This window comes from Dermatophagoides pteronyssinus, unplaced genomic scaffold (genome assembly GCF_027571235.1).
Source record: "Dermatophagoides pteronyssinus isolate colony J.1.1.1.1 unplaced genomic scaffold, Derpt_VIB-CSIC_2022.12 sq0030, whole genome shotgun sequence".
Taxonomy (NCBI): Eukaryota; Metazoa; Arthropoda; class Arachnida; order Sarcoptiformes; family Pyroglyphidae; genus Dermatophagoides; species Dermatophagoides pteronyssinus.
In genome coordinates, this window is record NW_027461554.1 from 194981 (window position 1) to 214978 (window position 19998).

Below are 19998 nucleotides of genomic sequence, written 5' to 3' on the forward strand. Positions count from 1 at the left end.
TGTTGTTTATCATCATCCAAAAAAAAAAATCAATGATTTTCATTTGTTTTCCATTGTTGGCGGTCATTCGGATTTAAAGATTGTTGGAAATTGGATTGAAAATTGAAAATTGAAAATTCAAATTGGATTTGTTTGAGAATTCAGATCATTTTTGTTGTTGTTGTTGTTGTTTTTTTCCTCAAGAAAAACAAAATAAGACATGATGGATGTCAATGTCATTGAATGATGATGATGATGATTTTATTTAGATTTTCACCAAAAATGATATTTATTTTTTGTTGTTGTTGTTGTTGTTTTCTTATGATAATAATTTGATGGCCAAATTAAATTATTCTCATAGGAAATTCTTTCAATCAATGATTTGACCATATTTAAATGAATGTTGTTGTTGTTGTTGTTGTTGTTGTTATTCCTGGAACATTATCAAATTATTCACACAGAGAAATTGTTGGTTATTGAATCAATTTACATTCATTTTAAAAAATACACTTACTGTTATTGTTGTTGACCTTATACTGATGATATTTTCATTTGATTTTTCTGTTTTTTATTTTTAATTAATACAAAAAAAAACCTTGAATATTGAATTTATTTATTTATTTTTTTCAAGTGGTTCATATTTTGTTAATGATAATAGGTCATTGAATCGATTGATTGAATTCTGTTAATTTTCAAACGAAAAACTAACATCCCAAAAAAACAATTTAGAAAAATTTTGGTTCTTTTCAAACAAACGTACGACATCTATCGGTTTCGTATTGAAAACTGAAAACAAATTGAATTTACATTATTAATTTCATTTGATAAAAGATGGCGTTGTACAACCAAGAATAATGATGATGTTGATGATGATGATGATGGTCAAAATGTAATGGGTTTTTTTTTGTTGGAATTTGAATTCTTTGATGTAACAACTGGAATGAAAATGATTTTTTTTTCTATTCCTTTCATTGCATTCAATCAAAAAAAAAAAAAAAAAGATGAATAGAAAAAAAATGCAATTTGCCATATAAACAGAAAAGAATTCTTAAGGAATTTCATTTCTTGAATGTTATTTTTCTTTAGAATTTTGTTTCCCATTTTCATTTGTCACACATTAACGACTACAGCATGAAATCAATTTTCAACAGCTGTTGAACTTGGAAATTGCAAGGCGAAAAAAATTTGTCATCCATTTTGTCGAAAAAAATTCTTCTTATTCTTCTTCTTCTTCGTTTTTCTGGATTATTTGTCTTGACTTTTCTGTTGTTCTTTGTTTTTTTTTTGTTTAATAATTAAATTTATCCATCTTAATTAAAAATGGACATCTTTTTTTTCTTTCTCTATTTGTTTAACCGTAATTTTGTTTTTTTTTTGTTTTGTTTTTTGTGGGCCATTTTTCATGATTATGGCCACCTACAACAATACAACAATACATCACATTGTTACTGTAGAAAACTCTTTATTTTTTTTCCTGCTAAAATAGAACCAAGAAATGATGATAGAATCCTAATTGAATTCTTCTTTTTTTGTTCAAAGAAAAACAAAATTTTTGTTCAAATCAAATCAAATTGAATTGAAAAACCCGAAAACAAAATTGATATGACATTAAGTTTTTTTTTTTTGGGTTGAATCGAACCAAACAAACCAAACAAAAAAAAAAATCAATAATGATCATTGTTTTTTTTTTGTTTCTCTGTTGGTTGTTGTACTTGGATATTATTATTATTATTATTATTATTTTCCATTCTGAAAAAAAAGTTTTCAATTCTCCGATGATGACGATGAGCACTATTATTATGGTCGTTGTTTTCCTTTTTTTTCCTTTTCGATTCGAACATCACATGTTCCAAATTGAAAAAAAAACGAATCTCGAAACAACGGAGAATCGTTTTTTTTCTGGTATTGTTTTTACCTTACAATTGAAAATTGATTAGAATCGTTCGTTTTCTCTTTCGTTTTTTTCCCCGTTAACAAACAATTTCTTTTCGTTTCGGTCTTTTTCCCTGAAAAAGTTGAATTAATTCTATAGAATGATGATGACAAGAAAATTTTTGTAAATTTTCTTTCTTTTTAAAAAAAAAAATTTGTCTTTTCATTCTTTATCTCATCAATAATTCATGATGGTAAAAAACTTTTTTTTGTTGTTTTGATGACAAAAATAAAGAATTTTTCTGCATTAAATTTCAATCGGGAAAAAAATGTTGTGTAAGTTGTAGAGGAAAAAAATTCCGTAAAGCATTCTCAAATTAGCAGAACAAAATTCCCCACCAAAAAATCAATTTTATTTCAAAAAAAAGATGTTTCGTGAAAAACTGATTTTTCCTGTTTGACGGATATTTTGCTTCAAATCACAATCAGAAATAAATAAATAAATAATTTTGACCTTTTTTTACTGCTGTCAAATCAGGCAAAAAAATCCGATACCCAACAAAATCTATCGAATCACCAAAAAACAAACATCATATTTTGTTTGTTTGTTTATTTACAAATGATTAATGATCAATTTCAAGTAATATCCCCCCCCCAAAAAAAACCGGATAATAATAGGAGAAAAAAAAATCAAAACAAAAAAACAATAAAACATGTGAAATATCATCATAATTGTTTTGTTGTTAAGTTACGTTTTACGTAATATAACACAAAACAACAACAACAACAACAAACAAACAAAAAAAAAACATTAATAATCCCATTTCTTCAACAAAAATATTTTTTCCTTTTCACGGTTATTCAGTCATTCATTCAGTGAAAACATGTTTCATAATTTATATATGAAAAAAATAACGAATAATAATAATATTTATATTTTCAATATTCAATTGCAAGGAAACTGGAAACAAGAAAATTATGATTATGATTCTTATTGTTGTTGTTGTTGTTTAAAGTCGAAAATGATGATGAGATTTAGCAACAACAACAACAGTAGAATGAAGCAGATAATAATGAAAAATAATAACAATAATAAAAATCATTATCATTTCAAGTTTAATAATAATAATAATGATGATGATGATGGTGATGAAAATCATAATCATAATCATTATTAGTCGGTGTCTGGTGTAAAAAAAAAACACATTTATTTTCCAAAATTCTGATTTTATCATCATCATCATCATCATCATCATGGAACATTGAACAAACAAACAAACAAACATTTATTATTAAATATTATATGATTGTTTTGTTTAACAATTCTTATTTTGTTTTGCTGTATGATGTTTCACATCATGTTCAGAAATAGAATCTGAGAGTTTTCATTTTCCTCCCTGAAAAGATTGTATCAATCAATCAATCATTTAAATAATATTAACACAATTCAAATTTTGGAATGGCCAAGATTTTCGTTTTGTTTTGTTTTTTTGATGGATCGTTTTCAAGAATTTCAACAACAAAAAAACAAAGTTTGTAATTCTAGATTTTAGATGCCAATTCTTTTGATCGGTTTTAAAAAAACTTGTTTGTATTTTTCAACTTTTCTTTTCCATCAATAATGTTTTGTTATCATTTTGTTTGTTTGTTTGTCAATTTTTTCTGTTTGAAGTTTGTAGCGAAAAAATTTCATTCATCCCGATTTATACCCGAGGGATTTTATTTTTTTCGTTTGAAAAACAAAATTTAAATTCAAATTTCCAAAATTCAAATGTTTTCCAACCAAAAAATATTATCCATCATCATCACAATTCGATACAAAAGAGAATTCAGAAAAAAAAAGGAAATTCATTGATAAATCAAATGATCAAAACATTGGATGTGAAACAGATTCTATATTTACGTTTGATGTTTCGATGTTTTGTTTGTTTGTTTGTCTTGTTTCGACAAAATCATTGAACTGATTAAACGAATTTTATTGAACAAAAGCCAAGTTGAAATTCATTGATGCTCAACTTAGTTGGTTAGTTAGTTTCTCTTTTTGAATGTAAATGTAACAAAATTGAACAACAAAACAGAATTCTGATTCAAAACGGAAACAAAAATTCAAGCCAAAACAGAAAATAAATAGGAAAAATTCGTATTTGAGATTTGATTGGAAATTTTAGAATCTTTAGTTTATCCAAAGTCAATAAGTTGTATCTTTATTTTGAAAATTGATAGAAACTTTACAGAATTTATTTGCAACATAAACCATATGATAATCAAATTCTATAACATTAACTTAAACATTTTAATCTCTTTTCTGTAAAACTTTATTCATGGTAACTTTAGGAATAAAAGGAAACAGTTATTTAGTGTTATTATGATGATGATTGATGTAAATTCAATACAATTCAATAAGTGAACAAAAAAAAAGAAAGAAAGAATTTATTATAATATAAAGTTAAAAAGAAGAGAGAGAATATTCGTTGAAAAAAACGAAACGAAATTGATTCTGCGCTTATATCAAATTCCATAATGGTTTAACTAAATAACTAACATAACATGCACATGCACACAGATCATTCAATAAATAGAAAAAAAATATTCTGAAATTCTATGTTGTTTTTCTATTTGATCAAACACCAAAAAAACATTCGGTTGTTCAGTCAGTTGTTGTTGTTGTTGTTGTCACTGTATCACATTGGATCGATCGTCATTGATTTCAATTTGTGCTTCAACAACATTGAATTTCAAGTGTTTTTTCGTGCCAAAATTTTTTTTTGTTTATTTTATTAATAAATTTTCTTTGAACACTAAAAAATTTTTCATTTAAAATGTGTGTGTGCACGTTTTTTCGACAATGATGCTGCTATGTTCAAAAATTGAATTCTTTCCGAGAGAAAAAAAAAATCTTTGTGTGCGTAGGCATGCCATTCGAGAAATAATTCAATCAAGTAATTAATTTAATTAATCACTATTTCATTTTTTTGCGGTTTTTCATCATCACCAACAACGAAAAATACGGAAAAAATACGAATTTGCTTCGGAGAAATGGTAAGAAATTGCTTATTTTTGGAAATTTTTGTTGGAACAATTTTTTCTGATGTCAACCCATAAGAAAATTCTGATGAAAGTATAATAAAAAACAAAAAAAAATTTATTACATTTGCAAATGATTCGGAATTATGTGCGAATGGATTTTCTTTTTCTCTCTCGATTTATCATCATTCATCATTTTTATTCGAGAAGAAGTAGAAAAAAAGCTGATTTGATTTAAGCAACAAGAAAAAAAAATCCAAAAAAAATGATTTCCTAATCAGAATTCAAACATCAATATGTGAAACAAGTAGGGAAAAAATGAAAATGAAAAATAAACTTTTCCGTTAGCATCAGGAAATTCATGTGAAAGAAAATTCTTCCCTTTGAAAAAAATAAAAAATAAAAACATCATGTTCATCATTTCATTTGATGTAGACATCAAACAAGCAACAACAACAACAACAACAACAAAAAATACTTGAATAGTTTTCCTGGTTCCAGTTGAAAAGATTTCTCTTGAAAAAAAACGAAAGAGAGAAGGGGGAGAGAAAGATAAAAACTTTGATATTATTAGCGTTGATGATTTCAAATTAATGGAATAATTAGGTTTTAAATTTTGAAATGTTTTTTTTTCTTCTGAAATTTTTTTCTGACAACCGTGGAAAATAACAACAACAACAACATTTATTTCGTTAAATTTTTTTCCAAAAAGCTCAAAACAAACATGAAAATAACAAACAGAATTTTTAATTATGGATTTTTTTTTAAATATAAATTTTGTTGCCGTTCATATTGAATTTAATGACAAAATTTTTGTCATCTCATCACATCAGTGGTGAGAAAAAGTTTTAAAAATTATTTGTCAAATTTTGAATGAATTTCGGTTTTGAAACAGAATTTCTTTTTGAACATTTTTTCTTTTCATTATCAAACGTGCACTAATTTTTTTTCAATTATTTAAATTAAAAAAAATGATGATGATGATGATACAAGACTTGAATACTGAAGAAAATTGATGTTTTATTGAATAAAAAAAAAATAAGTAGAAAAAAAATGCTAATAAATGTTTATCGATTCCGGGAGAACTTTTCTATGAGTAGATTGGAAATTTTCTTTTTATCTGCTCGAAAAAAAGCAGGCTCATTTTCATCACTCATTCACTTAAAAGATTTTGAAATTTTGAATTTTATGGTTATCACAAAAAAAATCATTGATAATAATGGCTATTATAATGAAGAATTTTTTTTTGTTCGCTTTCGAAAATTCTTTTGGAAAAATTTTTCTATAAAGATTCTATAAGAAAAAGAAAAAATTCTGAAAGTTGAAACGAAAAAATAATGACTGTAATATGAAACGAATGAATGAATGAATGAATGAATGAATCTCTAGTGATTTTCATTCAATTGATTGCAAATGAATTACCATTATTATCTTTCTTTTTCTTTTTTCTGGTTGATGATGGTGACTAAATGAAGCTGAACTTTTTTTTTCTCAACTTATTATTATTCTTCGAGTTTTTTTTCATGTCCAGAACACACATACAGAGACTTTTTTTCCATTGTGAATCATTCTTTTCACACGCACGCCATTCTATATTTGAATATATGATGAATAAAGAAACTACTAACTGTGAATAAATGAATTTTCAACAATGTTAATGATTTTTTTTTTTTTTTTGCTTCTCAGTTTTTGTTCAAATTTTATCCATTTGGTTTTCATTAACTGTAATTAATTCTCTATATTTTTGTAAGAAAATCTAGCTCAGATAAATATTTATCAACAAGTTTTGTTTTGTTTGTTTGTTTTTTCAAATCAGCAAATGAAATTAATTCAAATTCAAACAAACAGAAAAAAACAATTCAAAACGATAGATGGCGTCGATGAATCAAAAAACAAACAAACAAACAAGAAAAGTTCCGGAAAAATGAAAACTCAAATGATTCAAAAAAAAATGTCATCATTCAAATTCAATTAGCCAAAGAAAAAAAATAGGAACATGTATTATTATTATTTTTTTTGTTTAAATGTCAAAAACAAAAAGTTAATGACAATAAACGAGACATTTTTGTATATGATTGTATTTGAGGTGTTGGCTTTTGGTTCCAATCTTTAACATGATGATTGATGTGTGTTGGTTATATTTGTGTTTGGTCTATTGAAACAAAAATTATTGCAATGAAAGAGAAAAAAATTACGCCAAACATCTCCTTCCAACAATTCATTATCATACAATTTTATCCATTCAACCATTCAATAAATAAGGCTTGGCAAATTCCTTTGCATTCTTTTTTTCACCTTCTTCTCCCAATGTAAAATAATACAATGTTCATTGTGAATTGAAAATGTAAAAGCCACATTGAATCTTTAGGAGAAATAAATAAAAAGTCCTGTTGCTATTCACAACCGTTGTTGTTGTTGTTGTTGTTTTTGATGATGATGATGATGTTAGAAAGTTTTTCATCATCATCATTGTCGTCGTCGTCGTCGTCGACAACCAGATAATCAACAACCACAGAGGAAAACAAAAATTCAGGTTTACATCATCACAGGTAAACGAACACACAAAAAAAAAAACTATGGCGTGGCAAACACACACACACAAACTTGAATGCATTGAAGAAAAAATAGAAACGGTAAGATAGATTCATTCATTCATTCATTCATTTATTCTCCAGAAAACCTACCTAGCAACATCGTCGTTTGAATTGTCAAATTTGCATTGAAAAAAACCTGAACTACGACATCCAAAACGACAACGACAATGAACTAACAAACAATTTTTTTTTCTTTTTGAAATTAAGTGAAAACACCAACCCGGCCTATTGAAATGAAAATAAAAATAAAAATAATCAAACAAATTACAAACTTTACCTGTATTGGATATTTGTCGCTGATGATTATTTAGTGGTTGGTTGGTAGGTAGGTAGGTAGGTAAGCAATTCATTCAGATCGAATAGTTGTAGTGGTGGTAAAGCGAGAGTTTTTTTTTTCTTATCCACGTTTTAGTAGTATGTGGCCATTCTCGGTGTATATTCGTTTGAAACACACATACACACAGACATAGATTTCAATGCTCATAGTTTTTTTTCCGCTGAACTGTTGCACATTTTTTTTTTTGATACTTTTTTTTTGATTTCCAATTTTTTCAATTCAATTCAACCGAAAATTCTTTGCAACAGATAGATGACTATTGATTGATTTGAACTTTCTTCTGATTCATAATGAATGATTATAATGAATCGACAAAAAATTAATAAATCAATTTTTCCCCATTGTTGTTGGGTATGGTTTTTCATTTCCTTGTAATTTTATTTTGATGTAAAAATGAATTTTCAACAAATGTTATTGACATTTCTTTTATTCATGTAATATATTCATTTGTGATTTTGTTTTTCGTTTCATTGTTTTTTTTCAATCAACAGAATACAGTTCAAAATAATGGATAATGATCATTGATCATTGGTTTTATGATTCCGAAAAAATAAAATAAAATAAAACCAACCCTTGAAGCCTAATCAATTCATCATAATGAAGATCATAATAACAAAAACGATGAAGAGCTTTACATTATTAATATTTTCATCAAAATCATCATCAACATCATCATCATCATCAAATTTCATTAAAAACTTATTACCGTTCATCACTATAATAACATTATTATGGTCATGGATATTATTAATTAGAATACCTGTCGTTACTGGTCAATATGATTGGCAAAAACCGGATACATTTGATGAGATACGACATAAAATTGATTCATTAACACCAGATAGCTGTAAAGTTGTCGATGTAAATAGATTATTTTTACCACATTCAACTGTAACACATGTACCAAATTTACAATGGCTAGGTATCGATCCAATATTTCCAAATCGTACAAATCTATTACAAATACATAATATGGCCCTTTCACGTGCTTTCTTTCTAAGGTAATCTTTATTTGTGTTATTTTTCTATCATTTTTACCCAAAATTATTCATTCATTCAAATAGTTTCATTCTACAAAAAGCCAATGATAATGATGAACCTGGTCTAATGTATTATTATCTATCAACAATAGCCGATGTTGCCTCAAATCGTTTTATAAATGCTTCGGGATTTTATTTTGCACCAAATCATGCATTCACACCATCATATCGTGGTTTTTTCAACAAAACATTGCCATTATTTGCACCACGTGCATTTCGTATCGATGATTTTAATGATCCGTTCCATGTACAACGTACATCAACATTAAATACAATATATGCAACCGATCTAGGTGCTATTCCAAATAATTCTGTTTCAAATAATTATACAAATGAACAATATCGTATTAATGATTGGTATAATTCATGGTTACCCGATTCAACACGAAGACATGATTCAAAAACAACCTATACTGTACAAATTACACATAATAATCATACAAATGAAACATTTGTATGGCATGGACCACCTGCACCATCTGATCCACCTGGTCCAGTAAAATGGTTCCGTCCATATTATGATTGTAAACGTTCAAATAAATGGATATATGGTGCTTCAGTTCCAGTACCGGATATTTATCCACGACATACTGGTTGGCGTCATATTGAAATTCCAATGTAAGTTTTTATTCTAAATTTAATAATGCTATTTTTACATGCAATTAATTATTCAATCGATCAATGATAATAGGTATGTAGCAACATCGGTTATGGAAATAGATTTTGAACGTATTGATATTAATCAATGTCCAATTGGTGAAGGAAATCCATCACCAAATTATTTTGCCGATACATCACGTTGTCATAATCGTACAACCGAATGTGAACCATTACATGGTTATGGTTTTCGTCGTGGTGGTTATCAATGTCGTTGTCGTCCAGGTTTTCGTTTACCAAAAACTATACGTACACCATTCAAAGGTGAACGTATTGAACGTGCAACAAAAAATGAATATGATAAAGCATTTCGATGTTCAAAAATTGGTTATGTTGCTGTACGTACACAAAATGTATTACCAATTGATCCAATTGAACGTCGAAAATTAATACATAAAACTGAAACATTGACCGGTGTGAAAACAAATTCCACAAAATCGGCACGTATAGATCCATGGACATTACAACAATTCATGAAACAAATACGACCAGATAATTGTCATCGATTTTCACGTGATGATCTTACATTACGTGGTGATGTTGGTTTCGGTAAAGAAATTCAATTCGAAAATGAAGCTCGTATGGCATTACGTTTAGCACATTTTCTTTCGGCATTCATTCAGACTGTTGATCCGAATCAAACATTCGCTGAATTTCGTGTACCTGATCGTCCATTGAATAAAGATCAGGTTATTGCCGAAACATTGGCAACATTAATCGGTGATCGACAACTATATGGTGTTAGTGTTATATTTGAAAATGAAAAATTTTCAACAAATTTAAGTAGATTTGCTCCATACGCTTATCGATTACAACGAAATGATCGAAAATTTTTTATCGATGATCTTGAACGTTTTGAACCAACAAGTCCATATCATTATCGACAACGTGAACTTTATCGTTTATTACGTGATCGTTATAAATCATTGGATGAAAATTCATTGGAAGAATTTACAGCCAAAATTGAAATTCGTTATAATTCGGAAGGTCATTCAACAATACGTTATGATCAATATCCATTGCAATATAAAGCAGCTACATTAGTAAATGGTCAATGGTCAACACCATATTATGATTGTGGTGGTTATCATAATCGTTGGCTAATTAGTTATGGTGCACCATTTTTTAATAAAGATAAAGTTAGTGGCCGTTTACAGTTACAAGGATTTGTTATTGTCGATATGCCATTAAATGATTTAGATATTAATCAATGTGGTACAGGTGATCCATTAGATTGGGCAAAAAATTCACAACAATCAGCACAATTAAATTATATGTATCCAACAGATTTTTCTCATCATCGTTATTATCAGATGCCTAATGCATTTCGTAATACACATAAATGTGATCGTCTTTCATCATATTGTGTACCAATACTTGGCCGAAGATTTGAACCCGGTGGTTATAAATGTCAATGTGAACAAGGTTTTGAATATCCATTCAATGATCATATTACTTATTTTGATGGCCAGGTTATGGAAGCTGAATATATTAATATGTTACAACAACAACCATCACGTTTTGATACATTAGCTTGTCGTGTTGCACGTGCTCGTTCATTAATATCCGGTTCATTATTGTTAATAATATCAATGGCTATTATATCGATCATTCTATTCACTATCGATAGTTAATTTTTTTTTCTTCTTTGCTTCCATTAATAAAGTTGCTTCCATCTTTAATTCAAATTTTTCTTTCCTTATTCCTAATCCATCTGTTTCCTTACTTTATTTTTTCATATATAAATTTTTAAATAACAATTGAAGCTCAATAATTTATTTTCATTCATTCATTCATTTTCATTCATTCATGATGTACAAAAAAGAAATAAATCAATCAATCAATCAAATTTTCACTAAATAAAATTCATTTCATTTCAATTCTTTTGATTATCATTCCAAATATTCAATATGTTTTTTTTATCAATATAATTGAAATTCATATTGACGCAGTGCGGTCTTTTTTTTCATCATCATTGCTTATCAATATTACCGTCGGATTCATATATATAGGGAAAAACCAGTGAAATTAAAAAAAAATAAAATAAAATTCTCTGGTTTCGCGATTCAAACCTTCAACAAACTGTGTGTGTGTGGGTATATATGCGGTTTGGACGTCATGCGTTATAAAATGATATTTTCTTTTATGACTTAAATGAATAGAATTTTTTGCATAGTTTGTCTGTTTGACAAACAAACTGAATTTGATTTTTTTTTGTGGTCATAAAAAAAACATTATACAGGTGTATTTTGTTTCTGGTTCATTGCCAAATTCATTATGGTTTTTGTATTTTCCGTTTCGGAATAATCCAAATTTGGACAACAACAACTACAACAAAACAAACTGATAATGATTCTACTATTGTATTTTTGATTTTCGTCAATGGTTCACTAATATTACATGGTCATCATCATAATTATTTTGTTTCAAATGTTAACCAAACTCAAATGAATAAAATTATTATTATGTCAATCAACAAGGACATCAATCAATCAATCCAATTGAACTGAATTGATCTGAATGAATTTCCTGAACGAATATAAATTGATTGTTTACAATCGAAAAAAAATATTAAAACAATTTGTCGCTTGTGTATAGTTAACATCGAATTTGTTTCACAAAAAAAATCAAGAATCATGTGGAATCTATGCCGTGCACAATGTCCAGCTTCAATTCTTCAACAATCATCGGTATGTATGATTTAGTGAAAATAACGAACATATTCATTTTGAAACAACAAAATTAGCGAAAATCTTACAATCCATTGAAACAATGACAATCCTAATAATTTTTGCTTGTCAAAACAATAATAATAATAATAATAATAAATCTTTTTGTTTGTCAAGTGTCAAAAATCAAAAAAAAAAAAAAGTAAAAAAGATTCGCTGTCATCGATTTGTATCGAGAGAAAAAAAAATGTCAATTTTTTTTCTACTCTATGCTGATTGACATTATTATTGTTGAAGAGATTTTCTACAAAATCTCGATCAACAACAATCGAATCAAAACCTTTTTTTTTGCAAAAGAAAAAAAAATCATTAAAAATAGTTATTTTTAGCGAAAAAAAAAATAGTTTTTTTCCATCTAATGAATTGAATTGGATAAATGATAAAGGTAAAATACAATATACAATCAGCAAGCCAACAAACCAAATCAAGTTTGAAGATCAAAAATGACAAACATACACACTAAAGTAACAGTCGATACTATACACTATTTCTTTTCTTTTCTTTTTTTTAAAAAAAAAAACGAAGGACGATTATTAAAATGATGATGATGATGATGATGATGAAATATAAAATACTAAATTACAATTGGGAATGAATAGAACTAACAATGACGACTAAAAAAAACATTGTCGACAGGTAACATACATTTTGTTATAAAGAAAAGAAAAGAAAAAGAAACATTGTCTTTTCAGGTGAAAACAATTGAGCCAACTTACAAAAAAAAAAATTAAACTTTTAATCCTCACACACACACGATGTTGTTGTTTTGATCCGATGACAATTCGGATTTTTTCTTGGTTTTGGTTTTGTTTCGTCCTCCGTTGTATTTTTTGTTTTTGAAAATTCATTTATTCGGATCATCATTATCCAACCTGAACACACACACACCCTCAACTTTTTAAAGCAAAGTCATCATCATTGGCATGATGATGATGATGAAATTTTTTACGTTTTTTTTTCTCGTTAACACTACATTTTTCAATCTGACATTCATTGATCACTTTTTTTTTCTCTCATTATTAGTTAAATAAAAGATCTCCTGTTTTTTTACTTTGATTTTTATGTTGTTGTTGTCGTTTGAAAAAAAATTGATTTCTTTTACTTTGTTCAATTTCCGAATTTCCGAATATAGTCGATATTTGGTATTTCAAATGCTGATAATACAAATACAAATCAACAACAGCAACAACGTTTTTCATCATCATCATCTTCGATAAAAAACGATTCTTCAACATTGTGGTCAAAAAAATCATCAATATCACGCCATCTAGCCGATAGTTTTGATACATTTAATCAAATTCTTTCGCCAACAATAGACATTGTTGATAATAATAATAAACATAATTTACGATATTCAAAATTTGATCAACCCATTGATGATAAACCGTTAACGACAACAAAAACACCAATATCGATTGTAAATAAATTATGGAATGATAATCAATCGATTATTATTGATAAACAACCAAATACAAAAAATCAAACAACAGCAAAAGCAGGTAAGTGAATTTTTTGTTTTCAAAATTGAAATCATTTGACATTTAGTTTAATTAAATAAATATCATTATCTTTGTCTTTGTTTTATTGAAAAATTTCATATTCTTTCTTTTCAAAAAAAAAATTTAATTAATTTTTCAAAGGCGTAACATCAGTAGCAGCAGCATTAGTTGTGTCACACAACAACCAACAGCAGCAGCAGACGAAAATTTCCGATTCCAAAATTACGCAAACTCCAATCCAAAAAAAAATATAATTTTTTTTCTCGTTGCGCATTTTGGAATCGCTAAAGTTATATGATGATGATGATGATGCTTGATTGACTTCCTAGAAAATAATTCTATATAAGAGGAAAAGCTATTCAAAAAAGAAAAATGGATCGATTTGGAACCCCAAAAAAATATTATTCTCTATACCACTACTTTCATAAAAAGGGGAAAATTGCTGCTAGAATTTCTTTTTTGTGTTCATAGAATATTCTGGTCGGATTCTTTTTTTTATTGTCTCGATTTTGATAATAATTTGCGTTGTTGTATGATGCCATTGTTTATGTATATGTGTGTGTGTGTGTTGAGTGTGTCCATCCCTATTTTTTTGAGTTATTTTACACTGAATAATCAGTTTCAGGAAAAAGCCCCAAAAAAAAAAAATTTAAAACCATTCAGATGACTCATACGTTTGACTAAAAAAAATTTTTTTTCGTTGTTGTTTCGTTCCAGAAACGTTGACATTATCAAAAGAATTTGGTGTTGGCCATAATAATAATCAATTGGATTCTGATCAATCAAAATCGAAACAACAAATTATCAACGATAATAAAATGGATAATAATAATAATACTGATTCATCTATGAATCGTCAAACTGAATATAGTCGTCAATATCAATGGCAATTACCAATGATTGATACTAAACCTGTAAAACAGGAACCAATGATGAGTCAATATCAACGTTCATATGGTTATTTTGATCATCATAATCAACAACAACAACAACAACAACAACAACAACAACAACATAGTGATCATCCTATAACATCTTATTCACAACCAGCAAGCCTAACAAATAGTTATAATAGTCAATATGATGTTATTGATTCGATTGGCGATAATAATGTTAATCGTTCACAAAAATCTTTGAAATCTTATCAAAATGCTATTGTGCCAGGTAGTGCTGTACGTAATATAGGATCAAAAGAATTATCGCTAAAATCATCAAAATGTCAAAGTAGTATACAACAATTGGCCAACGAAAATAATGATAATTCTCAACAACAACATCAACAACAACAACCATCATCATCCACAACAGCATTATCTCAACCACAACAACAAATGGATTCATTAAAATCTTGTCATTCATTATTCGATTTTGAACCATCACCACCACCATCAACATTAACATCAATTGATTATCCATCGAAATCGGAATATCATTCAAAATTTAAAGATTTTAATGAATATGTTTATGTTGAAGGTGATGGTTTTAAAAAAGGTGATAGCCTTAGCTTACAAGCTCAACAAATGGCACATTCATGGTTTAATGAAGTAACTGAACGTTCACGTCAAGCATGTAAATATCGTGCTCGATCTCGAAATGGTTTGTATAGAATTGCTTTTTTAGTTATTCAATTGTTAATTATTTTTTTTAAAATTAGGTGCAACGCCAGTCAATCCAGAATATTCATGGAATGGTGTACCAGTTAAAGATCGTAATGATCTTGCAGCATTAGCATTAGCAACAAGACTTGTTATTGAACAAAAACGTTCAGAACGTAATTATTCAACAAATACATCATCATCATCACGTAGTGCATCGGCTAAACCACATTTACGTAATTCTGGTCAATCATCAATAACGATGAAAATGAATTCAGCGCCACCTAGTCTACAAGATGATCGTTCTATTGGTTCAAGTAATGATTATTATGTGAATTTCTATTTTCTATTTTCTTATTTTTCTGAAATTTTTCAATCATTACAGAACCAAGACCAGTAACTCGAAAACCAGTGACAAAAACAACAACAACAACAGCAGCAGCAACGACGAATGTCAAGCAATCGAATGTTGATCGAAATAATAACAATTCAAAAATTGTTTCAAGTAAAACTATATCGGTAAAAAAACCACCACCATCATCAACAACAGCAGCAAGTAATCAAGCATCAGTGGATAATGGATCGAAAAAAATCTGGATAAAACCGGTTAAAAAACCAACAGCCAATGAATCAGAATCAACAACCAAAACAACAAAATCAATAGCTGCTAATGATTCAAACATAGGAAAACAACGTGAATTTGATCCGGAACCAAAACAAGTACCATTACATACAACACAAATAAAATCACCCGAACAGAAAAGTGGTATTAAATCACCATCACCTGAATCATGGAAAGTAACTATTGAAAAAGGTGGTCTAAATTGGGTAAATGGTGGACAAACAACAACAACAACAACAGCACCGGTAAATTTTCCCGATCAACAATCATTATTACAACAACAACAACAACAAAATGATCAAATGGTACGACCAGTACCGATCAATGGAATATCACGTCTTTAATTGTATTGATTGATTGGCATTTTATTAATTTAAAACAAAATTTGCATCAATATGACACACACACACATTTACAATATTTTGACAACAGACTTTTCAAAACAAAACAAACAAAAAAACTTAGACAATTTAGAATAACTTGATGATTGGAGAAACAAACAAAACGAAAAAAAAACAATTCAAAATAACCAATTTCAAAAAAAAAATAATCAATCTTTATATTGATAATTTGAATGAAAAATTTTTAATTTTTCAAAAATATATTCAATTATAATTATAATTATAATAATAAAAATTTAAAAAAAATACATTTTATCAAGACAAAAATAATAAAATGATAATTTCGATTCGTTTCATTCATTCATTCATTCATTTATTAGGATTTTTCAAACATTCAATTCCAATGATGTTGATGTAACAACAAACACAATATAAACCAATGTACAAAGTATACCTAATTTTAGATTTAAACGCCATCTTGATGTACGAAAAATAATTATCATTGCAAATATTGTCAATAATAATGTTAATGATGTAATTGGTAATGCTGTACTTTGTATTGGTATATAACTATTGGCCAATGTTGCTAAACCAAAACCATTTGTTACAATAACTATTGATGATTTTAATAACCATGGTAATCCAAGACAAAATAATATATCAAAAATATTTGATCCAATTGAATTACAAATAGCCATATCGGCTAATCCAGCTTTTTTAACAATCAAATAACTGGAAATTAATTCTGGTATGCTTGTACCGGCTGCCAAAACAGTTATACCCGATACTGTATCTGGTATTCCCAATGTATAGCCTATTTTTTTTTAAAGATTCAAAATCAATCAATTATTGTAAATGTATATAAAAATAAAATACGAACCAACTAATGTAACCATCCATACAATAAAATAGGTAAGACATGCAATCCAAATAATTGATGAAACAAATGTAATAACAAAACAGAATCTTGTTGGTTTTGGTAATGTAATGAAAAATATAATTTTAAATGGTATTAATATAAAACGAATAAATGGATGACTCGACCAATCGGTATCAATTTCATCATCTATCAATTGTTGTTCCAAATCAATAATTTCCGTTCTTGATTGTTGTTTACCTGATGATTGAGACCGATTTTCATCTTGGATTTCAAGGAAAAAAAACAAAATTTTGTTGGAAAAAAAATTTTTGAAAAATTAAAAATCACAGCAAACAAACCTGATTGAATTTCTTTAAATCTTCCATTTTCAGCCAACGTTAGATGAATTTTTGATAAATCCACTTGTTCATTAGTTGTTGTTTGTTGTTGTTGTTGTGAAACTTGATAAGTATCACCACCGGATTGATATGCAGGTGGTGGTGATAATCGTTTAACACTATCATCAGTCAATAATAATGGTCGAGATTCATTATCGACAATTGTTGATCTACGTTTTTTTCGTTTTTCCTGATCATCATCATTATTATCATATGAATGATCAGATGAATTACGACGAAATTGTGCCGATGTTGCTTTACCAATCATATGTGATACTTGTGCATTAAAATACATAACAATAATGTATACAATATATAATGCAATCAATGTTATTGATTCAATCCAATCAACACGATTATCTTTGATACAAAGTATCAATGTTATTATTGTTAATACATAAAATATTGTATCACGTATAATTGGAAATGGATTGATTTTGGGCATATTTTTTAGATTATAATAAGCAGCAAAACCACATGCACCAGGTATAGCAATCAAATTGAATACGGCTGAACCAACAATAGTACCAGTACCAATATCATTATCCGAAATGAATACACCAATTACCGAAGTGAATAATTCTGGTGCAGATGTACCAATAGCCATAAATGTTGCACCGGCAATATCCGATGGTAAATGAAGTGCTAAATTAATGATAATAAATAATAATAATAATAATAATAATAATTTTTTTTTCTATAGGAAACAACAACAAGAAAAAAACCTTGACTAACCTTCACTAATATATTCTAATGATTTAAGAAAATATTCATCACAAATAACAGCCAATGCTAATGAAAGATAGATAAAAATAATAATATGAACAATAAATCCACCATTTTGACGAAAATTATCGGTCATAAAATCTGGTGGAAATTCATCAATAGCTGATTCAATATGTGATTTTGTTGTTGATTTTAAAATGGTTAAATTCTGTTCATCATCATTATTATTAATATTATTATTGTTATCATTATGTTTTAATGTTGATAATGAAAGGGTTTTATCTTTTAATCCTGTTTTTGATTGTTTTGTCATTGATGATTGATGTTGTTGTTGTTTGGTATCATTTTGTTTATTATTCAATAGATGGTATTGTAAATGTGTTACATTTAAACCTCTTGTCAACAAGTTAACAATTGCACGCCATGTTTCTGGTGGTGGTTGTGACATATTTGCTGCAGCTAACATTTGTTCCAAAATTAATTCATCATCATAATATTCTGTTGATTGATTAAATATTATATTTCTTATTACTGTATCCGTACTAATGCTACTTTGATTTTGATTTATTTCATTATTTCTCGGTATCATCGTTGTTGATTGTGCAAATGTTGTTGTTGTCGTGGTTATGATCATTATTAAACTGATGAATAAAATTATATTGACCATTTTGTACGTAAATGATGAAATAGATGACCATGATGTTGATGATGATGATGATGATGGTGATGACATTTTTGATGATGATGCTCGTGATGATAATAATGTAGGTAAAAATGATGATTGTTGTAACGTCCAAAAATTTAAATCATCATTCAATTGTGATGTTGATCGTCGAAATTTGGCAAAATTTTTCTCAAGCATTTTTTGTTTGTTTGGAAAAAATAAAAGTTTTTCTAGAGAAAAATTATTTTAAAAAATGGAAATTTTTTGTTTTGTTTTGCGAAAAATTAAATCTTTACATAATAATTAATACACAGACATAAGTGAATTGAATTCTCAAACAACAAAAAAACAACCAACAACCAACAAAGTCAATGGAAAATTTATAAATGATGATGATGATGATTCAAACTTGATCACAATGTTTGTTTGTTGTATGGTGTCGTGATCGATTTTTTTTTCGATTTATTGAATTGATTTGATAATTTTGAATGACATTTATTGTTTCAACAACAAGAAAAAAATATATGAACATCATCATTCAATGAATGACATCAATCAAATAATCGTTATCATTTATGATTATCATTTTTTTTTGGGTTATTTTTCATCATATATCTGCAATACATTATTATCATGCAATTAATCGAATCATTCATTCATTCATTGACGTATGTTGTTTGAATAAGAAGAAGAAGAAGAAGAAAAAAAAATCTTTACTGGATCTGGTTTTCATCATAATGTACCAATGACCAAATATGTATCTCTTTATATAAATATTTTCATGTGATATATATGTGAATGTAGCTAGGTTTAAAATCCAAAACAAAAGAAATTTCAAATTCAAATCAATCATCATTATTATCATCAATGGAAAAGAATTTTAAAGTTTTTTTGTAAAACTTTTAGAATTAGTTCAATACAAAAAAAAACGTTTCAACACGAAACAAGAAACAAATCAAATTTCAGACAAAAATGCAATGATGGAAACAAAAAAAAACAAAAATCCCCATAAAAAGAAACAAAGATTATTGATTATCATTTTGCCAAAAAAAAAAAATGTCT

The 19998-nt window shown here is 27.6% G+C and overlaps 3 protein-coding genes across 6 annotated transcripts; 2 read left to right on the forward strand and 1 right to left on the reverse strand.

Annotated features, from left to right (window-relative positions):
* Window positions 1–4867: 4867 nt before the first annotated feature.
* On the forward strand, window positions 4868–11281 carry LOC113789532 (uncharacterized). 4 transcript variants are annotated; one of them, XM_075823499.1, is made up of 4 exons: window positions 4868–4890; window positions 8298–8807; window positions 8871–9464; window positions 9538–11281. In XM_075823499.1, the coding sequence occupies exons 2-4, from the start codon at window positions 8404–8406 to the stop codon at window positions 11135–11137; spliced, it is 2598 nt and encodes an 865-aa protein (XP_075679614.1). In that variant the 5' UTR covers window positions 4868–4890; window positions 8298–8403; the 3' UTR covers window positions 11138–11281. The 4 variants fall into 4 exon arrangements, with proteins under 4 accessions (XP_075679614.1, XP_075679613.1, XP_075679612.1 ...); XM_075823498.1 differs by lacking the exon at window positions 4868–4890 and adding an exon at window positions 7328–7508; XM_075823497.1 differs by lacking the exon at window positions 4868–4890 and adding an exon at window positions 7535–7806.
* A 751-nt stretch (window positions 11282–12032) lies between these two features.
* On the forward strand, window positions 12033–16636 carry LOC113789534 (uncharacterized). The gene is made up of 5 exons (XM_027339083.2): window positions 12033–12193; window positions 13365–13731; window positions 14449–15327; window positions 15386–15643; window positions 15712–16636. Exons 1-5 carry the CDS (start codon window positions 12140–12142, stop codon window positions 16290–16292), a joined length of 2139 nt encoding a protein of 712 aa, XP_027194884.2. The 5' UTR covers window positions 12033–12139; the 3' UTR covers window positions 16293–16636.
* On the reverse strand, window positions 16515–19434 carry LOC113789533 (sodium/potassium/calcium exchanger 5-like). The gene is made up of 4 exons (XM_027339082.2): window positions 18282–19434; window positions 17508–18191; window positions 17170–17430; window positions 16515–17103 (listed from the first exon to the last, which is right to left on the reverse strand). The coding sequence occupies exons 1-4, from the start codon at window positions 19132–19134 to the stop codon at window positions 16676–16678; spliced, it is 2226 nt and encodes a 741-aa protein (XP_027194883.2). The 5' UTR covers window positions 19135–19434; the 3' UTR covers window positions 16515–16675.
* Between the last annotated feature and the right edge of the window lie 564 nt (window positions 19435–19998).